The 19201-nt window shown below is 39.3% G+C and overlaps 1 protein-coding gene across 2 annotated transcripts in view; it reads left to right on the top strand.

The window, feature by feature from the left end:
• The window catches only part of WDR63 (WD repeat domain 63), a 66908-nt gene that overhangs the window by 13849 nt on the left and 33858 nt on the right, over window positions 1–19201 (top strand). For both annotated transcript variants that reach the window (XM_032870276.1, XM_032870277.1), the window contains exons 5-13: window positions 179–283; window positions 849–998; window positions 2067–2266; window positions 5651–5767; window positions 10935–11125; window positions 11645–11769; window positions 13859–13948; window positions 16343–16429; window positions 17298–17426. In XM_032870276.1, coding sequence (XP_032726167.1) covers window positions 179–283; window positions 849–998; window positions 2067–2266; window positions 5651–5767; window positions 10935–11125; window positions 11645–11769; window positions 13859–13948; window positions 16343–16429; window positions 17298–17426 — 1194 coding nt within the window. The remainder of the gene's footprint in view (window positions 1–178; window positions 284–848; window positions 999–2066; window positions 2267–5650; window positions 5768–10934; window positions 11126–11644; window positions 11770–13858; window positions 13949–16342; window positions 16430–17297; window positions 17427–19201) is intronic.

Consider the following 19201-nt stretch of genomic DNA (forward strand, 5'->3'; position numbering starts at 1 on the left):
ACTCCCCCAGACCTACTGAGTTTTAAGTGCTTTGTTAATAGAATAATTTTACAATCTGGGATTATGAGCCATAGGTTAGCACTATGGCTATCTTTTATGACTGATTAGAAAAATACCAATTTTGTGTCTGAATAAATTGAACGAACACTGACCTTCTCTTTTGATTCTATGCCTACAGGAATATCCTGGAGACGAGCTTCTGGTTGTTTGTGACAAAGACTTCAAATATGGACTTAACTTTTATCTTATTGGAACTGAAGAAGGCAAAGAAAACTATTTAAACGTAAGCATATGCCAAGTCCTTGCATCCTGTTGATTGTCAGAAGGAAAGAATAGCTCTGGGAGACAATTACACATGGTTTTGATTATTCTTGTTCAACTCTCTTTCCCTGGGACCTAGACCGGGTCCTTGGGCTTAGAGTAGGTAAGCAGTAAATGCGGGATGACCTAAATCAAACACCTCAGAGTAACAGATACTCTACTTATTTGCCCTTTACTGACTCAATGAGAGCAGAAACAATAAATCTGGAGTAGCATTGCTCTTGGCCACTCTTTGTCTCATATTCCTGGTGCTCCTCTTGCCATCTCCATGACTTTGGGTAAGTTACTGAACCACTTGTCTGCAAAGTGTTAGCACCAATAGTATCTATATCCAGAGCTGCTGTGAAAATTAAATGTTTTTTTTTCTTTTGCTCAGTTTCCTTCTCCTAATTGAAAAATTGAATTAAGAATAAAGAAAATAAGGAAGTGTTTAATTTATACAAACATAAATTTTATTGTGAAATATTCACATGCAGCTATAACTACTTTTGGTCATATATTTTAGAGTGCTGTTTATTTTACTCTAGGCCCCAGAATTACCAGAAGAACAGGAAGAATATAAAGAGTATATTCCAGAAGATGTATATGTTTACAAGCCACCTATCTCTAAACCATGGGTTTCTTTGGGCAGTGAGAAAGAAATTGAGGAAGAATCAGTCAAGGAATCTACAAAGCAGGTCAGAGACTTGGGTATGATCTTCAGCGTGTTACCTCTCTGTAATGCTGAACAACAGTGATTCCTGAGGGATCTGTGAGGTTTTCTATGTTTGCCAATGGGGATGTGGTTTTTCCTTTGATAGAAGAATGGTCATTGTTTGGGGTATTTGAGTATTAAGGGTAGAATTGTATTCCCCAAAAGAGATATGTTGAAGTCCTAACACTCAGTACCTTAGAAGGTGATTTTATTAGGAAATAGGGTTGCTAATCCAATATGACTGGTGTCCTTATAAAAAGATGGCCATGCAAAGACACAGAGACACAGGGAGGACACCATGTGAAGAAGGAAGCAGAAATGGGAGTGATGTATCCACAAGCCAGGGAAGAGCAAGGATTCCTGGCTGTCACCGGGAGCTAGGAGAGAGGAAAGGAACAGATTCTCCCTCAGAACCTTTAAAAGGAACAAACCCTTCAGCACCTTGATCTCGGACTTCCAGCCTCCACAACTATGAGAATAGTTGAAATAAAGTCCTATTGGTTTAAGCCACCCAGGCTGTGCCCCTTGGTTACATCAGCCAGAGGAAACTGACACAGTGGCATTCCCAGGGCAGCCGCTGAGAAGATTTGTATGTGAGTGATTTATTATGAAAGTGTTCCACAGAAGAATAGGGAAAGCAGCAGGACAGGGACATAGCAGAAGTCCTACAAGGATGCAATCTCAGGCAAAAGGCCAGTAGAGGAAATCTTTAGCTTGAACCCCTAGGGGAACTCTGGAGTAGAAATGACACCTGCGTTGTCCCAAACAGAAGCAAAGGAGATGGGCTTACACGTGTCTCCCACCAGTCCAACACTGGTGAGTGCCAGTCACTTCCTATTCTTTTTGTCTTGTACCAAAGTGGTCCCAGTAGCTAGAACAGTGCTCTGTAGAAGAGCAGTAGGAGGTGGCCCTGAAAATGGAAAGCACACAGAACTGGAGGGGCAAACAGTATAGAAAGAGATTTGAGAGGATCCAAGCAGAGCACCTGTACTGTCTACCTGTACTGTCTACTGAACTTGATTGTTACTTTCACTGCTCACATGTGTTGCAGATTACATATATGATTTCTCGAAAACGAAGTGAGTTTGGAGCGCCAATTAAGTTTAGTGACCAAAATGCTTCCAGTGTAAAAGATGCCTATATTGAATGTACAGCCTACCCAGATAATCATTTTACCCTTAAACAACTTGAGAAAGATGTTGGCATGCAAGTAATCCCCAAAGTCAAGGACATAAGTACTCAAACAAGATGGTAAGTATGTGATGGGAGTGTATATATTTGAAGGCAATTGCAGTAAAATCTAGCAACATCCATGCTTATTTTGAAAGATCTTTATAATGAATAGAAATGCATTGACAATGAAGACATAGATCTTCACAGAGCAATTCAGGAAGATCTAATTATACTCAACAAATCTCAATTAAAAATCTCAATAGGAAAAATTAATTAAGTTAAAAAATCTCCATAGGAACAGGATAGACAAGTCTATAAGAATGTAAACACTATGAAGTGGGACAGTAACTGATGCTGTTAATAAGCACACTCCTGCTCTCAGAGCAGGCTCCTGTTGTCTCTCACTTTTGGCTCCTAACCATTCTATTCCACCACCAAAGTGATCATTCTCCCATATTAAAGCAGATTATGTTAGGTCACTGCCTAAATCTCTTTTCTGGCTCCACACTACATCCAGGGCCCTTAGGATGGCATTAGATCCTCCTTCTTCCATGACAAGGCATGGCCTGCCCTCCAGCCTTGGCACCCTGTTCTGGAACAAGCTCTTGTGCTCCAGCCCCATGGGCTGCTTCCAGCTTCCAGAATGTCTGCTTTTCCACATCTTCCTGCTTCTGCCCATGCTGCTCCTTTTACATTAGCCTGCAGTAGGCCATATCATATAACACAAACTTATATTATACTAAAGTGGTGAACATCTCAGATAATATATGAAGTATTGAAAGTGAAAAACAGGATGGTTGTGTACAGAATGGTTGTTAGTGTATGGCTTGTTCACCCTCATGATTGCATGGCTGTCTGGGAGCTCTGGCTCACTGCCACCGCCCAGAATCACGAGAGAGGATAGTACAGCAGATCACTAGCCCAGACAATTCCAAATCCAAAATTCAAAGTGCATTTTCTACTGAATGCATATTGCTTTCACTCCATCCTGAAATAAAAAAATCACAAATGGAAGCATCATAAGTTGGGGGCCATCTATAAAAGCAACAACTCCCATTACTATCTATCCCCTTACTCTATTTCTCTTGATGTTACTTAATATGTGTTTGTCATTGTCATTCTTCTCTTACCTCCTGAGAGTGACATTAGTACCAAAGAAACTTAGACTCTGAAACATTTCTAAGCCAAGTCAGCCAGAGATGACTTCTGTGCTCCTGACAGGGTGCAGAAAAGTGAAGACAATGAGTCAGCCAGGGTAGACTTGGGAGGTAGACAGAAAAGGGACAGGGAACTTCCAACAACAGGAACCCAGACCAGAGGACTCTACATTTAGTAGCCTCTCAATGAATGCTGACTCATACTAAGGACAGTTGTATCTACATAGATGGAGTGAAAAAAGAAGTAAGTGAAGGTCTTGGCGCATAAGATGAAAACAAAATATATGAATCAAAAGGTTCAACTCTAGGTGACTGGGAGAATGCTGGTACTCCTTAATTTCCTGAGAATGCTCAGGAAATCAGGAAGGGTAGCTAGTCTGGGGTAGAGAGGCTACAAGATGCAATTTTGACAGAAATAAGAAAAAAAATCAAAGATGAAGTTCAAAGGGGACTGACAGTGAAAGCAAATGTTCAGTGTTCTTACCACACACTAGGCATTCTTCTAAGCCCTTGGCATACAGCAAGCAATTCTCACAGCTGCCCTCTGAGGTAGGTACTATCCCCATTTTACAAATAAAGAAACTGAGGCAAAACCAGGTTAAAAATGAAAAGTCAATGTTCAGAACATAATTTAAATTGAAGCAATCACAAACAGATCTGCTGAGAAATAACAAAACAGCTCAAATTGAAAAAATAGGAGTAACTCTTAGTCATGTTGCCTCTTGGATGAAACCCATAGGTGTCATGTAATTTCTTACTTAATCCTGCCTAGAGGACACTAATGTGTGCTAAAAATTAAGAGATGAAGCTATGATTTGAACTCAGTCTCTCTGTTTCCAATACTAACATTCTTTCTTTCCAGTACGCTGCTTTGTGTTACTGATACTGGGCTAGCTAGGGGAAAAAAGAATGAATTATTTATTAAACATAAAACTCTGTTTACTCCTTGTTTTTTACTCTTTATTGAGTGTATATATATAAAAATATATATATATATTTATATATATATATATATATTATTTGTCTCTCACAGAGACATTTTACTAACATTTGTTCAACACAGAATAAATACAACCTAATATTTTTTGAACACTTATAATATGCTAGGCACTGTTTTAGAAGCTTTGCTTGTATTAATGTATAAATTTACAACGACTCTATGAGCCAGGTACTTTGAGAATTTCATTTAGAGATGAATAAACAGACACAGAGAAGTTAACTAATTAGCTTGGGTGGGGGTCACAAAGCTTGTTAGTGATAAAATGGGGCTTCAAAACCAGGCAGGGTGTCACCAGAGTACACACTTTTAATGACTGTGCCATTTGACCTTTCTAGAGCCCCATACCCTGAGATCAAGGAGCTCAGCCGGTCTAGTGGGTGAGACTCTCACTGCCCAAACACAACAGGAGATGTGCAAGGGTGGAGGTGAGCACTGAGGGCAGACTAGATGGAAAAAGCTTTCTCCCAGAGATCATGTTGCCATCATTGCTGAAGTGGAAATTGTTTTTATTTTTGTATATAGAGAGCAGAGTTTCTCAGTCTCAACTCTACTGACATTTTGGGCTGGATAATACTTTTTTGTGGGAGGTTATACTGTGCATTGGAAGGTATTAAACAGCATCCCTGGATTCCACTCACTACATGCCAGTAGCACATTCCATTTGTGACAACCAAAAATATTTCTGGATGTGGCCAAAAGTTCTCATGGTGTGGGGGCGGGGTAGGATTGCACTGGTTAAGAAACACTGATTTAATGAAATGAGGAGAGAGAGAATGATGAACAAATACCGCAAAATGTTAATAACGGATGAATCTGGGTGAAGAGTGTATGAGAGTTCCTTAGATCCTTCTTAACAACTTTTCTATCAGTTAAAAATATTTAAAGGGGCGCCTGGGTGGCTCAGTCGGTTAAGTGGCTGCCTTCAGCTCATGTTGTGATCCTAGGGTCCTGGGATCAAGTCCCGCATCAGGGTCCCTGCTCAGTGGGAAGCCTGCTTCTCCCTCACCCTCTGCCTGCTGCTCTGCCTACTTGTGTTCTCTCTCCATCTCGCTAATAAATAAATAAAATCTAAAAAAAATTTTTTTAAATAAAAAATTTAAAAAATAAGAACTTCTTGATTATGTTGGAAACAAATACATAAGTATTCGAAGTATTTTAAAAAGGCAGTCAATATCAATTATCTGGGATAAAGAAAAACATTGAATATATAGAATTTAAATAAAAAATAATATTACTGTCACAGAAAGAAACCTTTACTTTCCTTTGATCTAATTTTTGGTTTTCCATTTTCTTTTAATGTATTAGGACATATCCCAAAAATGCCACTACACAATATTATCCAAGAGAATTATCAGAGGAGGAAAAAGAGACATTTGAACAATCAAAGCCTTTGAGTGACTTTCTGAACAATACGTCTATAAAGTAAGAATTGTATATTAATTTTTTTAAAAAATAAAACATAACATGTGTATGTGTACCTGTAGTGATAGGTCTTTAAAAAGCAACTCAGCCCATTGTGTCTAGTTAGAGAGTATGAAGAGTTATCAGATATGAATGAGCATGTGACACATTCTCAGTCTTTCCTTTCTGTTGCCAGGCAACACTCCTAGACCTCCTAAGCCAGGGCCACACCAGTGTTCACCTGGGAGATGTATACACTTGAGTGTGTGAGGATGTTTTCCTCATTATAATTATGATCTTTCTAAATGATAACCTGAATTGGATTCATATGTACCTTTGTACCTCTTATTCCTTCCCCCTAATTCCTGTCTTGCTGCCACTCTTACTGAATCTGAGAGAGAGGTGTTTTCAGAAACACCCCCCCCAACACACACACACACAGTTACTAGGACCCTGGGGTGTCTAAACTGAAGAGGAGCTGGACAAGGTCTCTTCAAGTCGACATCAGAATTCAGAGAAGGCGAGCCAGTGGTACACAGGTCTGTCAGCTGTACCCTGTAGGTTGGTTTCCTTTTCTTCCCAAAACTAAAAATTTGTTGGTCGAGTTGATATATAGCCCATATGAAGTTTTTTCATTTTTAAGAAAATAACATTAATTCTTTGAGACTTTTAAATATTCTGAAAATTCCCCTATGTCTGGGGGGAATCTGGTTTAAAAATTCACCAGTGATGCAAAGAGAGTGCATTGAACTAGATAAAATACTTTATATACGTATAGTTATGTTACTCTGGGTCAAGACTTCTTATGAAGCTTATTAAAACGTGGAACAGGGCGCCGTGACTCAATTGGTTAGGCGTCTGCCTTCAGCTCAGGTAATGATCCTGGAATCCTGGGATCAGTCCCACTCGGGCTCCCTGCTCATCGGGGAGCCTGCTTCTCCCTCTCGCTCTGTCCCTCCCTTCTGCTCATGTGCACGCACGTGCTCTCTCTCTCTCAAAATAAATAAAATCTTAAAAAAAAAAAACAAAAAACCCAAAATGCAACAAAGAAAGATAGTTGTTCCATCAGTGCCTGATGACTGACAGCTGTTCAACAGGCTGTTCCTTGCTGACTCATCATTCACTGTAGCTAGCTTGCCTGGGGCCAGCCACTGGAATGACTATGGAATCAAAGCCCACACGGCTTTTAACAAAGAGCCAGAAACCCAGAGGCAGGAACACAATCTCTCTTCCCAGGATTTCTGTACTAGTTGGTCCCTGGAGAAGATAATAAACATGCAGAAAAACTGTATATCTAACTCATGGCAAGGGTAGGAAACACACTACAAGGCAGAATTCCATAAAACCTCCAGAAATTGCCAGAGGTTCAGTGTTTTAAGAAGGGGGTTGCTGTTTTGTGGACTCTGCAGTCTGATTAGGGGAAATGAAAACAGGTGAGTTAACTTCAGATTTTGAAGCAAGCCTCATTTTTTTGTCTGGTGACAAAATTAAATGCATTTCTGCTTGGCTACAAAACTAAACAACAAAAACAAAAAGAGGGCATTAACTCTTTGCCACTCATAGGAAGCATGCTACAGTTTTTCCTGTGGGGCAATAAGAAACAAGAGAACCCAAGGTTTCTGTTTCCCTATATCAAAATTTAGTCCTTAAAATTTTTCCTGTTAATAATATTAAGAATGAGAAGTCTATGCACAATCCATTTCAAAGCCATAGATGGCCTATAGCCAATTCTTAATTATCCACAGGGTGTATTATCTTTAGAACTGGGTTTTTATTCTTCCCTTTCAGTTGCCATGCTTATAGAGAGGAATAGTAAACAGCTTTATAATTCCCTGAGATGTGGGAAGGAGAAGCCAGAACTATAAGGGAAAAGAGGAAGAGGAAAATTGGCACAGGAATTATAATAGCACCGGTCAAGAATAAATAAACCTACAAATATATCACTGCCAAAGCAACTAAGAAACATTCGCTTCTGGGTTAAGAAAAAAAAAAAAAACTTAAAAAAAAAAAACAACTTCTTGGGGCGCCTGGGTGGCTCAGCTGGTTAAGCATCTGACTCTTGATTTTACCTCAGGTCACGATCTCAGGGTCCTGGGATTGAGCCCCAAGTCAGGCTCCGTGCTCAGCGGGGAGTCGCTTGAGACTTTCTCCCTCTTCCTCTGCCCCCCACCCACTCTCACTTGATATCTCTCTCTCTCTAAAATAATAAATAAATAAAATCTTAAAAAAAAAAAAAAAGAATACTTACAGACTCTAACTCAGACAACAATTTTGCCAGCCTCGACTTCATCACCCTCAGAAAGTGGAGTGCAGGGAAATCAAGAAACCAGAAACCAGAGAGAAGGTGCTGTCTTCTCTTCTCCCTTGTCAGTCAGTTCCTAGTTCGGGCCGAGAGGGAAGAATCAGGAAATCAGATCAGAGACCTTGGCTTTTAGTTTGTCTCTTGGGAATTTCTTTCTCATTTAGGCTGAAACAGGAAAAAAAACAAGATTTTGAGAATGCTAACAAATGCTTCTGCTTGAAGCTCCAGGCTGGGAAGTTCGCCCTCCTGGGTGTTCAAACATACATAGGCACCACCTGGCGATCTCGTCAACATACAGACTCTGAGTCAGCTGGTTCGGGGTGGAGTCTGCGACTGCATTGTTAGCAAACTCCAAGTTATGGTGGTGCTGGGGGTCCATGGACCACACTTTAAGTAGCAAGGTGCTAGTTTGGAAGGTAAAGTACAAGAAGAATTCAACCAAGAGTAACCAATTAATCGGTGAATGGTAGTGTTCATTCTTAACAACAGAGGTATTAAAGGCCACCCTGTTTAATTACATTCTTAGGAGTATCAATTGTAATATTTCCAGCTTATATTTAATTGTCTAAGTAAAGGAGGTTTCTTTCCTTATTTTAGGAAATTCATAATCAAAATCCCCCTCTTTGAGCTTACTATACCTATTAAAAAACCAAGCTATTTGGACTCCCAATCAGTAGGGTAAAAGTCCGGGTGGCATTCTAATGGCGGGAAAGCTCCAAAGGCCTCGTGAGTGAGCTGAGCTTTCACACCTACCCATATGCAGGGGCAATCAACATGACAGAAACTTACAGTAACTATTTTTTGGTTTTGTTTTTTGTCTGTTACGGTACTGCTTCTTTCAAGAACATACCTCATTTTCATATTATAAGTAAGTGACTGAGTAATGGTGGAGTAAGTTGGTCAAATTCACAGAAAACAGTTATAAGATCTAGAAAACAATATTTATATGCAAACATACACATAATTACTTGAAGGCTCAGGAGAGTAACCAAAAATAAGCAGAAACTGGAGGGGAGAAAGATGAGATTTGCAAGTTTGCAGGTTTTTTTCTATAATTATTGCCTAATCCATAGGAGGCTCAGGTGACAGAAACTTGTAGCCTTACAGGTCTGTAGGGGAGACAGAATAACCAAATAGGAGAAAGTCATGGAAGAAAGGGAATCCCAGATAAGCCAAGACCCCAGATCTACATTAAAAAATCTAATCAGACCCTAGGCTGTAGACTAAAATATTCATTTTTAGGGGGAACTCTAGGGCAGTCCAGAACAACCAGCATCTAGAAGCTGAAAAACTGGCAGAGATTTCAGCTGTTGTTCTACACAGAGAAGATAACATTTGGAGTTCGAGACTAGAACAAATTTCTCATTTTTGAGGAATAAAAGAGAACGCAGGTCTGCACAACATATCATTTATAACAATCAGTTTCATTAAATATGTGAAGTCACTAAACATGTGAAGAAGCAGGAAAATGGGACTCTCAGGTTCTTCCTGGTAAGACCTCTGGTACCAAATGAAGGGTGTTTTTTTCCCCCAACACCGAATATGTATCTTCTCCAACACCAATTCTCTAACTCTCACATGCTATCTGGAGTTAGTACAGACTCAACAAGTTAAGGGGCTTAGTCTCATAAGCCAGCCCCAACTTCAGACGCCAGTCTCAAGTCCCAGGGGGGCTATGCTTCTGACTGACCAGCTATAAATCAGTTTGATAATTCTCCAGAATGACTCATTTAACTCAGGAAAGGGCTCTCCTTACAATTAACAGTTCGTTGTAAAGGATATGACTCAGGAGGAACCAAATGGAAGAGATGCACAGGACAAGTGATTGGGGGTGGGAGATTGGGGGAGACAGGCCAGCCCCCCGCACTGTCGAGTACTTACCGAGTTGCGAGCTCCTATAATAACTTTTAGGACAGGAACTTGTTTAGTCAGGGCCCTAGACTACCAAGAGATGAGCCTAGCACTCGGATTGTTCTTGGAAGGGCAGTATTAGCCTTGTTAGCAGGATGAGTCTTAATTTTAGGGACTGCATCATGCATTGCCGGTTTGGTAATAGAATTAACCACATTATCCCCTCCCAGGCACTGTGATAACTAAAACCACCACCACCACTATCACACACACGCGCACACACGTGCACACACACACATCACACTTCTAACCTCCATATATCGCCCCTTGAGAATCTTTTATTTTAAATTTTATATATATATAATATAAATATATATTCTAATCCTGGTTAATATATAACCCTAAATACATAAGTGTATGTGTGTGTGTGTATCTATATATCCCTAATGATATCTTTGTATAATAATTAGTATATATGAACATTCAGTACTGAATATGGATAAGAAAATTGCCTTTTCTGTCAGTTTGGGGTTTCCAGGAAGTGAACAAGACCAAGTTTAAAGTAGAGGCTTAGAGGGTGCTGCTGTGTGAAAATTCTTTTTAAAGGAAGCAGGACTGGGCAAGGAGAGCTTTGGCAAGGTCTAGGGCAAGCCCAGCAGGGAGCTCCAAGGGCAAGACAACTTGTGGGAGGACTCCTACAGGGGGCAGAGTAGGGGAGGCCCCCTGTCCCTGCAGCTGCCAGCCTGGTCATGGGCCTGGGAGAGCACAGCCTGGGCCTGGAAGCCAGAGAGATCATGAAGGTGCTCCAGGCCATCAGCTAACAGCCTCCTGGCACTAAAAGTTCTGAGTAGCCCACAGCCAGGAGGTATTTTTTTCTCTGAAGTCATTTATTTCACATGGGGTAATCATCAGTTACCAGATATAACTGAGAACATTTTTTTCTTTCCATATAAGTGAAAGAGGACCTGCCGAAAGACATATCATTGAATAGTAAAATCCAACATCTTGTGCTTTTTTTGTTTTTAAACAAAATAGTGTTGAAATAGCCCTGCAGCAAAATGAAATCATGAACACATTTATTGATGACTGGAAGTGCCTGGCAGAAGAAGAAAGCACATTTGGAGACAAAACTGATACCCACTTGAAAGAATACCAGTCCTTTACCGACCTCCATAGCCTAACGGAGAAGATGGTCACCTCTGTCTCATGGCATCCGACCATCTATGGTGAGATGAACATGACTGCAGTTCTCTTTGGTGATGCTCAGAAATAGTCTGTTACTTTTCTAGTAAAATGACAAGCTAGCTCGGTTTCTCAATTGCAGTAAGATGGCTTACAGCCGCGAAGTGCACCTGCCAAGACCTTTCGGCACCGCTCTAGTCCTGTGTTCTCCCAGCATCTCACTGTGGTTTCTACAAGGACAGAACCAGAGCTCAAGCCAGGGAAGTGATGGGCTCAGGTCACCCAGCTGGTGCAGTGCTGAATCTGGATTTGCCTCAACCTGTTGGGACTCCCAAGGCTGGCTCCGTTTCCCCTCCCCCATTCTCTTCCTCTCTGATTACTGGACAAGAGAGAACAGTATTACACAGTAAAACTCTAAGAGAATTCTTGGTGTCTTATTGAATATATTTATTCAAATTTCAGCACAATGGAAATGAATAGTGACTATGTTGAGCAGCAAAACTAAAAATATTTATCTATGTACAGTTGCTGCAGATTTTAACTTCTAATTGTGTTTCAATCAGGCCTAATAGCTGTGTCCGTGGCTGTACGACTCTCCTTTGAAGAGAGAGTCCACTTTTCTGGCAAATTATTACTGCAACCATCACTGATTCTTTTCTGGAGTTTCTCTGATCCCATACATCCTCAGGTAAATTTTTTTTAACATCCTCAGATAATTAAGGAGAGTTGTCCACCTAGTCTAAACATTTCAAAACTATGTTCACATTTATCCCCAGCAGTTTTAATTGCAAAGTACTTTGTAACCACTTAATATGGCGTTTATTAAGTTAGGCTTCTTCAATTCAGAATTTGTCATCAATTTGAAGAAAACATAAGTTTACACTTAGTTTACTGAACAAATCAACATGTTATTTTCAAAAATGATTATAAGAGGACTGTTTAACCAATTTAAAAAAAAAAGCAAACTCTTTCAGGGGGTTTATTTAAATACTGTTTGTTCAAATGCAAATAGATTTTATTTTCACATGAATTCCGTCAGTTCTGAGAATCACCAGTAGGTGACAGTAATGAGTACAAATGCCTGTGTGGGAAACAATGGGGAAGAGTAGGGACTATGGCCCTGGAGAGTGGACAGCCCATCTGTGGGGATATTACTCTTCAGTTTGCTTGTTGCCAGGTGGTCTTACTTGGTTTAAAGTATCCAGATCAGAATTTTTGAGTGAAATTTCCCAATTTTTAAATAGTTCAACTAAAACCAAACCAAACACACAATTCAAATAAAACAGGGCTGAGGGCTGGGTTTGCCCCACAGGGTTCTATTTCTATCAGCTGCTCAAAAAGAGTTTTGCTTAGGGGGAGGGTGCTTTATAGTGTTAGATTAGTTGTTTTTTTTTTTTTAATGTGCTTAAATATAATATTTTGTTTCTATAAAGTATTATATAACTAAGGATTTCCCTAATAAACCCTAGCCTATCCTTCTACCTTCTTCCCTAATTCATCTGAATTCAGGCAGTTTTACTACAATAGATTCTAGCACTTGAATTATTATAGACCTAGAGATCGAAAATGACAGATCTTTAGTTCTTTCTTATCAGCCGAATTACCACAAAAATGGTAAGAAGAGGTTTTCTAACATTTTCTAATGGACTAGGATCACTCTCCAGTCCACATCATGGAAGTGTGGCTGAACTTTCAGGCCAATTAGGAAGAGGAAAAAAAGACCCTTTCCTCTATTTTGAAGAATAGCTTTAAAGATTTTATTTATTTATTTGACAGACAGAGATCACAAGTAGGCAGAGAGGCAGGAGGAAGCAGGCTCCCCGCCAAGCAGAGAGCCTGATGTGGGGCTCGATCCCAGGACCCCGGGATCATGACCTGAGCCGAAGGCAGAAGCCTTAACCCACTGAGCCACCCAGGTGCCCCAAAGAATAGCTTTAAAAAGACAGGCAAATGATTTCTTTTACCTTAGTTCAATCAAAACTATAAGAAAATATTTCTAAAATTTATTTTAAAAGTAGAAATCTCTCTAGAAACCACAGAGTACCAGATAAAGATGATTCACTCCAATCCCAGTCTGAAACTAGCTCAGTGGTGGCTCACCAATGGCCTCTGAAGCCCATATTTTTGATGGTCTTGTTTAAGGAAGAGCAGTAGCCATGCTTGTATTGTGCCTGGTGCCAACACATTAGCACAGGTGCCAGCTGTGATTACTGTACCTATTCCTTCACACTGGAATATTCCTTGCAGGGCTTCCTTCTTACCCCACCCCCAGTACTTGAGTTTGTCCACTTTCTAGGTCCTATATTATTTTAAAATTTGAGATATTATCACTGGCAATATCTCTCTTTTCTCATCTAACACTTTTTTTTTTTTTTTTTTGAGCACTCACTCTGTGCCAGGTTAGCTAGAGAGCAGGGAACAAAACTGGCAAGTAGCTTGTCCTCACAAAGCTAACCTTCACTCTTCCCAGAAACACTAAGCTTAGTCTTTTTGTTTATAAAAAATTGTAACATCTCTCAGCAGTGATCAGTGGAGGGTGGAGGAAGGGGAGACCCGGGCCCCTGGAGAACATACCTCTCTCATACACATAGACAAAGTTCACAAAATTCAGCAGAAGCAATTTCTCATCCACAGTTACAATTCTGGGAATGGACTCTATGTCCATTTTTCTTATAGATGGCTATGAAATTCAACTTGTGACTGTCTTAATATTACATTCTCACTATGATCTTAATAGACTTTCTCATTCTGTCTTGAATTTGGGGCGTTTACTTTAGTTAATGCTGGAGAGCCCAGATGACATCTTTTGCTTCAAGTTCTGTCCAAGTGACCCTAATATCATTGCTGGAGGCTGTATAAATGGGCAGGTAATTATGGATTTTTTCCCAACTATTTATTAATTTGGACAACATCCTGTCATATGTTTTGATTGGTGGTTTTTCTTAAACTTAAGGATTCAATTTGGCAGAAGGAAGTATGCCAGTTGTGTGCCAAGAACTGGGGTATATAGGTGTGTTAGAGGGTATCAGGGCTCAAGGTGTCCACAGGGTAATCTAGTTATAACTGGAACAAAATTGAGTCAAATCTGCTTGTATTCATGGAATAGAGTCACATATTATGCAAGATTCTGTGGAATAACAAAAAACACAAGCATTAATACCTCTTGGTCAAGAGTTTTCTGACTTTTTTCTAGAGGTAGGAGTTGGCAATGATCCAGAATTTGAACAGAAAGTCACTGGGAAAAGATACTTATATTACTGAATTCCTATTCATGAGAGATGGAGAGAGAGAGAGAGGCAGGGCAGAAGCAAACTCCCTAAGGAGCAGGGAGCCCAATGTGGGACTCAATCTTAGGACCCTGGGAACATGATCTGAGCCAAAGGCAGATGCTTACCCATCTAAGCCATCCAGAAGTACATTAAGTTATCTAATCTATATGAGATTTAGATCCTATCCTCCAATAGCCTGTTTCTCCAATAAAGCAAAACAAAAATTTTAAAGCTGTTTTATGATCAGAATTTAAATTTACTGTGACCAGTGAGTTTGACCATTAACAGTATATGGTCCTTTTATGTTTGGCTTTGAAAACTTCCTTGTGATTGAAAATTTAAGTGTCTATAGTGGGGATGCCAGGGTGACTTGGTCGGTTGAGTGTCTGACTCTTGGTTTCAACTAAGGTCACGATCTCAGGGCCGTGAGATTGAGCCCTACATTGGGCTCCACACTCAGCTAGGAGTCTGCTTGAGATCCTTTCTCCCTCCCCCTTGCCCCTGCCCCACACTCTCGTTCTTTCTCTCAAAGTAATACATCTTTTAAAAAAAATAAATGTCTACAGCATCCATGACTATTTATCTGGAACCAAAACAACGAAGAAAATAAATTTTCCCCCTCAGTTTTATTCAACAATAACTGGTAGTCATAATGATGACCCAGAGCCCATCCTCCAAGCCCTGCAAATCCTGAAATGCTTTTTGTTACTCATTATGAAGGTGATACAACTCTAAGAATATTTTAGAAAAGGGGTGCCTGGCTGGCTCATTCAAAGAGCATGTGACTCTTGATCTCGGGGTTGTGAGTTCAAGCCCCATGTTAGGTTGTAGAGATTACATACATATATACATGCATAAATAAATAAATAACTTTTTTAAAAAGAATATTTTAGAAAAGGAAATGATGAAAATAAGATCACTCACAATTCTGTAATTCTGACATCTTGTTAAGAGTATTGAAATGATTTTAAATCATTGAAAATTAATCTAATTTAATGTTGCATATTCTAGTTTATTCTCATTTTTCCAAAAATTGCCATCCATGTATATACAAAGTTGGAGTTGGCTAGAATATTCAATTAAATAGAAATCATCATTTTCCAGCCTTTTGGGACAACTGAGTGTTTGTACTACTTCTGGAGAACAAGCAAAGCAACTCTCCCCACAGTCACAGCACATTCTCAAAGACAGAGGAAGAGATTGTCATGTGGCATATTTCTGCGCATGCAGATGGCATAGAAATTTCCCAAAGCAGAGGAAATTGCATACTGTTTATCCTGGAGTTTAAAAAAAATACTAGCCTTTATTAACATAAGCACAAGCACAAAAATCAACGTGCTAAAAATATTTTATAGAAAAGAAAACATTCTTTGTCATGTCAGCTTTAAAAGTTGCTGACTTAGGGGGCACCTGGGTGGCTCAGTGGGTTAAGCCTCTGCCTTCGGCTCAGGTCATGATCTCAGGGTCCTGGGATCAAGCCCCCCCATCAGGCTCTTTGCTCGACAGGGAGCCTGCTTCCTCCTCTCTCTCTGCTAGCCTCTCTGCCTACTTGTGATCTCTCTCTGTCAAATAAATAAAATTAAAAAAAAACTTTATTAAAAACTTTATTAAAAAAACTTTATTAAAAAAATTGCTGACTCAGGGTGCTGACTCAGTTGTTAAGCATCTGCCTTTGGCCCAGGTCTTGATCCAGGGTCCTGGGATTTAGCCCCACATTGGGCTCCCTGCTCAGCGGGAAGCCTGTTCTTCCTCTCCCACTCCTCCTGCTTATGTTCCCTCTCTTGCTGTCTCTCTCTTTCTCTGTCAAATAAATAAAATCTTTAAAAAAGAAAAAGTTGCTGACTTACTAAAAATGTAGACTAAATTTGATTATCCTTCAAGGTGATTGATTGATCAGAGTGCATGCCAGTACCAATGGGTTTTAAAAAATCCTTAAGACCCAGTGAGCTATTTCCTGAAGATGTGTTGTAATAACATTTATTTCTGTTTTAGATTGTCATGTGGGATATTTCTGCGCATGCAGATCGCATAGAAAACATCAAGACAGGCGGTAGTAGAAGTAAAAAAGCCACGCTCAAGGTTAGCTTTTTATGACTTTTCATTTGCAAGTTTCTTCAATTCAGGGGTTTATCAAAAAGTACATAACAGAACTTCCAAGCTACACAAAGCGTCGAAATAGGGGGGAAAAAAGTATTATTTCCCACACCTTCACATCTGTTTGTGGACTTGTTCTGAATTTCTTTTATGGAGGCCTGTGATTAAAAAATCAATAAAACAAGTCGCTTGACCTACCTGAGGATGTTAAGTTATTTTTTGTTGTTCTTAAATAAAATAAAGGGCCCAACTGACTTGCCTGAAGTGATGTCATGGAAAGACCATGGGACGGAAGGATGATGTGAGTAGGCTCTGGACTGCAGTCCTGTGAGTTGGGACATGTCTCAGCAGGCATCAGTTTTCTCCTGTGTAGAATGAAGGCATTACAATCCTTTCTGATAATCACATCCTATGATTTTGTGAAGCTGTGGATGCTGTCAAGAGGATTAAGGAAAGACTCCTCAGCTCCTGACGCAGTATTCATCCACCATATTGCACACCTCTGGCCCCACTTCTTCAACCTGAACACCAACTGGCCTTCACCAAGACATTGTGGGCGGGCCCTCTATGCATGCACAAAACACTCCTTTAAAAATGGGATCTCACTGATACTTTAGGGAGTAGGTCAATCATTCTTGCTAAGTTTAGAGATGAAACCTTAGACTAAACTGAAGGGAAAATACATAATCTTATTACCTAACTACATTTTGCATTGAAACACTAGTTTCAATGTTTTTCTTTGACCTAGTATTTCTCCAAGTTATTAATTCTAACTGGAATAATGAGTAAAGTGTGAATTCACTCGTTAGCTCTCTGAATTGAGCACACAACTTTCTTTTCACATTTTTTCCAGCCTATGTTCCTCCTCGAACCAGACAGTAATAAAGAAGCAACGTATATCAGACATTGTGCGGTCTCCTCAATAGAAAGTGGTCATAAGAAAGTAATTACAGATATACATTGGCTGTCTGACACATTTGAGGTGAGTCTTGATGGTCTCATAATTTTCTCCTGCTGGATTGTACATTTCAGAAGATTTTATTCAAAGAGCATGTTTCAAGTCAACAGTTCATTTACATTTACATCATAAAATGTTTCCTGAGAATAAGGCCAATGTTTCAACTTCAATGGCTTATAAACCACTAAAAAATGTAGGTGGTGTCAACAATGATAAAATACAATAGTGGAGAAGATAAGACTTTGATATGTAAAAATAGAGTACAAATATTTTACACTGTCAGTGTTTGTGGATTTAAAATTTATGATTTTAGCAAATTGGAGCAGGCAACTCAGAATATCTGTGACATACAGTAATGTGTTATTTTGCCAACGCAATTTTGAACTGACTGCACCGTGAGGCTGGTAGGTGAAAACTAATCCTGCAGTGAATGAGTCCAGCTGAGTGCCCAGCATCTGCAATGTAGTTTGGCTTTGTAGTTCTGTACCTGACTCACTAAGTCTGGTATTAGTGAACTTGGAAACTGGTAAGCTCCCCAAATGCTCCCTACAAGCACACTAAGGGTCCACTGTGTACTTTGAGAATATTAAAGTATATTATGACAAAGTAGAGTTGTAAAGGGTAATTAGCTCTTCAACATACTCAAATGGATTATCCCAAAGCAACAATACTTTTAAAACTTATAATGAACCAAAACAAATAGCCCAGGCGGTTTCTATTACCTCTAAGAGTTTAACATGGGGTAATGGAAGGAACTCTCTGTTCCAACTTCATCTCAGCTCACACAGTACACACAAATTAATTCAGATGATTATAAATTTAAATAAAAATAACAAATACAGGAAAAATATAATAAAGATCAAAATAGAATACCATAGAATGCTATATTCCTGGGTTGGAGATAGTTTTCTAAGCTAATTAATGTTGAAAGAAATTCAAAACATACACATGTAAATTTCTAAGCTAACAAAGAGCAAACAACAAAATGGAGAAAAATATTGGTCTAAAATATGATAAATACAAAATTTCCAGTAAATAAAACATATACTAGAAAACAATGAGTAGATAAACATGAAAATCATTCACGCTTTCTAATATCAAAGAAATTAATAACAAAGCAACAGTAATATACTATTTTGGACCATTTAATTTTTAAATAAAAATTAAATAAATAATAATGCCCTGTGTTAGAAAGGATGCAGTGGTAAAACCAGTAAACTCTAACACTGCTGGTTCCAACATAAAACTTCTGGAATACAATTAGGATAGTTCTTAAATCATCCAAATTTTCAACTTTTTGAACAGTAATTCAAATTTTGGGAATTCATAGTAAGAAATAATCAATTTGTGCCTCAAGAAACAACATTACATGCACATCTTAATAAATTATATCAAAATGATTCATGAAAAAATACTGGAAAAGAATACAGGTAGAATTATATTTGATATTAAACCTATTTTTCAGATTTCTATAATATTACGTTGTTGTTGCTGTTTAAATCATTAAAATGTGAAAGTTCAGAGCAAGCATACTTCTGGGGTCTCTCACTTCATACAGCAGAGAAGACTCAGTAGAGGTAGAGGCAACATGGACTCTGGATTGCTTATCAGATGAGTAGAAGTTGGCAGCATTTGAGAACCAGAGAGCATTTGGGCTCCTGTGGCCTCCACCAAATTTCCAGGGTCTTAGTTCCTGGGACACCTACCAGCCTTAGCAGTGCAGCACCTGCATCCCTCCTCCCACCCACTACTTTCACTGTTTATTTGCTGCTGGAACCCCTACCTTTGATTACTATCTT

Source organism: Lontra canadensis, unplaced genomic scaffold (assembly GCF_010015895.1).
Source record: "Lontra canadensis isolate GAN:19392208 unplaced genomic scaffold, GSC_riverotter_1.0 scaffold40, whole genome shotgun sequence".
NCBI classification, from domain to species: domain Eukaryota; kingdom Metazoa; phylum Chordata; class Mammalia; order Carnivora; family Mustelidae; genus Lontra; species Lontra canadensis.